Source organism: Triticum urartu, chromosome 7A (assembly GCF_056163025.1).
Source record: "Triticum urartu cultivar PI428250 chromosome 7A, HENAU_Tu73, whole genome shotgun sequence".
In the NCBI taxonomy this organism is placed as follows: Eukaryota; Viridiplantae; Streptophyta; class Magnoliopsida; order Poales; family Poaceae; genus Triticum; species Triticum urartu.
The window spans coordinates 98,056,205-98,058,771 of NC_141879.1; the positions used below are offsets into that span (position 1 = coordinate 98,056,205).

The following is a 2,567-nucleotide window of genomic DNA, read 5'->3' on the forward strand; positions in this document are numbered from 1 at the left end:
TGAGGTGTGGTGGCGGTGGTGTTGGGGTAGCAACGGCAACCGAAAATTCGGAGACCATCATAGGAGGGAGGAGTGCCATATAAGAGATGGTGAGGCACGTAGTTCCAGCGCGGACGGCATGGCCAAAGGTTAAGGAGGAGGGTGGCAGTGGCGAGGGCATCTGGCCAAAACCGAGAGGGCATGTAGGCATGGAAAAGAAGGGTACGCACACATTCATTGAGGGTGCGTAGGATGCGCTCGGCACGGCCATTCTGCTGGGAGGTGTATGGACACGTGAGACGAAACACGGTGCCGTGGGAGGAAAGAAGATGGCAGATGGTGAGATTGTCGAATTCATTCCCGTTATCGGTATGAAATGCGAGTCTGGGTCGCCCAAACTGTGTGGAGACATAAGCATAGAATGCAATGAGAGTGGCGGCAACATCGGATTTCCTACGAAGAGGAAATGTCCATGCAAAGTGAGAGTAGTCATCCAGTATAACAAGATAATAAAGATAACCAGAATTACTAGGTATTGGAGATGTCCATACATCGCTATGGATCAACTCAAACGGAAAAGATGCAACTGTGGAAGAGGAACTAAAAGGAAGGCGAACATGTTTGCCTAACCGGCAGGCTTCACAGGAGTGAGCGGCCGTTTTATTACATGAAAAAGAAAATCCTCTCATTATTTAACGAAGTGAAGAAGTGCTAGGATGCCCGAGATGAGCATGCCAAAGATCAACGCCGGCGGAAAAAGCTCGAGGACCACCTGGAGATGACGGCGACTGAACTAGGCAGAGGTCGCCGGGACTATCACAGCGGTGAAGAATCATCCTGGTGCAAGCGTCCTTAACAGAAAAGCCAACTTTGTCAAATTCCACAGTTACAAAATTGTCACGAGAAAGATTATGAACGGAAACTAAGTTCTGAATAAGATGAGGAGAAACAATCACATTATTAAGAGAAAGAGGTCGAGAGTTAGAGGGAAAGGGCGCAGAACCGACATGAGAGATGGGAAGACCAACACCATTATCGATGATGATGCGGGAGGGAGTGGAAGTGGGATGGACGGAGGAGAGGTTACTCGAATGAGCAGACATATGAGCGGTGGCACCAGAGTCCATAATCCAATCGCCGCCACCACCAGAGTAGGGCAGCGGATGCTGCAGTGCCGCTAGAAGGGCCGGGTCGTAGTAGGGGGCGCCGTACGCACCGTAGGAGGGCACGACAGGAGGGGCGCCGTGCGCGCCGTGGGCTCCGATAGGCGCGGTCAGGGGCGCCTGGTGAGTGCTCGGGCGAGGGCCAAGGATGCCCGGGGCGGGGGGCCGCGGCACGGGCATACTGTATGCATGCACGAGCCCCGTCCAGGGGTTATAGCCGCCAGCCCAGGGTGGCGGGGGCTGCTGCTGCGGAGCTTGACCGCCGCCTCCCCCCCCTTTGCCTTCACTGTGGCATTGACCGCCGAGACCGCGGCGACGGTTGCCGCCGTTCCCACCGTTGCGCGGTGGTTGGGGCGGCTACGGCACCGGCGTAGGGTGCGGGACGACCGGAGGACAGGGCGCCGAGGGTGGTGTAGAGGCGCCGGTGGAGAGGCCGGCGGCGAGCGCGGTGTGGACGGCGCGGGTGCGGAGGTGCTTCATTCGCCGCTCCTCAAGGCGAAGATAGGCCACCGCCCGCTCGTAAGTAGGGTTGGCCATGAGGGTGAGGTTGGAGGCGGTGTTGCCGAAGTCCTCGTTGAGGCCGGCAGTGAGCGTCAAGAGGAGAAGCTCGTCGCCCACCTTGAACCTGACGTCGTTGAGCTCGTCAGAGAGGGTCTTGAGCCGGAGACAGAAGGCGTCGATGGTGGAGTCATTCTGGTGACACCCAAAAAATTCCTGCTGCAAGAAAACAATCTGTTGAAGCTTGTGGTCTGTGAAGAGGCCATTGATCTTAGTCCACACCGTGTAGGCATCGTCCCCATTGCGAACGATAGTGTGGAAGATGTCCGGAGAGACGGTGAGGAAGAACCACCGGATGAAGGTGGCGTCGATGGCGAGCCAGTTGGCGTCGTGGGCGCCGGCAAAGAAATTGGCGAGACCATCCACATGATCACGAAGGTTGTACTCACGGAAGAGGAGATTGAAGTAGGTTTTCCAGGCATAGTAGTTGGCGGAGGCGTGGGAGAGGATGATGGGGACGTGATCGGAGAGGTGGATGTTGCGGATATCGGTGGCTTGGGGCTCATCGGGCTCGGACCCGTAGGAAGAGTCGAACGGGTTGCTAGGGGGTGCGCTGGAGGAGGAGGAGGTGCCGAGGGCCGACATGGCAGCAGGGGGATGACAGCGTGAGATGGGATCAGGAGGGGGTTTAGGGTTTTGGGAGGGAGGCAGCTCGAGGTGAGTGGCGGTGTGCGGCAGGGAGGGTGGGGGTGCGGCGGGCAGGGTGGAGGCGCAGCGGGAGAGGGTTGTGGTGGAGTGAGGGAGTCCTGGATTAGGGGGTGTTCGGGTAGCCGGACTATACCTTCGCCGGACTCCTGGACTATGAAGATACAAGATTGAAGACTTCGTCCCGTGTCCGGATGGGACTTTCCTTGGCGTGGAAGGCAA

The 2,567-nt window shown here is 57.6% G+C and overlaps 1 protein-coding gene across 1 annotated transcript; it reads right to left on the reverse strand.

Annotated features, from left to right (window-relative positions):
- Positions 1 to 1,499: 1,499 nt before the first annotated feature.
- On the reverse strand, positions 1,500 to 2,285 carry LOC147958216 (uncharacterized). Its single transcript, XM_087531996.1, has one exon. The coding sequence runs from the start codon at positions 2,283 to 2,285 to the stop codon at positions 1,500 to 1,502; it is 786 nt and encodes a 261-aa protein (XP_087388122.1).
- Positions 2,286 to 2,567: the final 282 nt, after the last annotated feature.

What these genes read in the sequence shown, in the direction of transcription:
- LOC147958216 (XM_087531996.1), bottom strand. Translation starts at nt 2,285, where the DNA reads ATGTCGGCCCTCGGCACCTCCTCCTCCTCCAGCGCACCCCCTAGCAAC.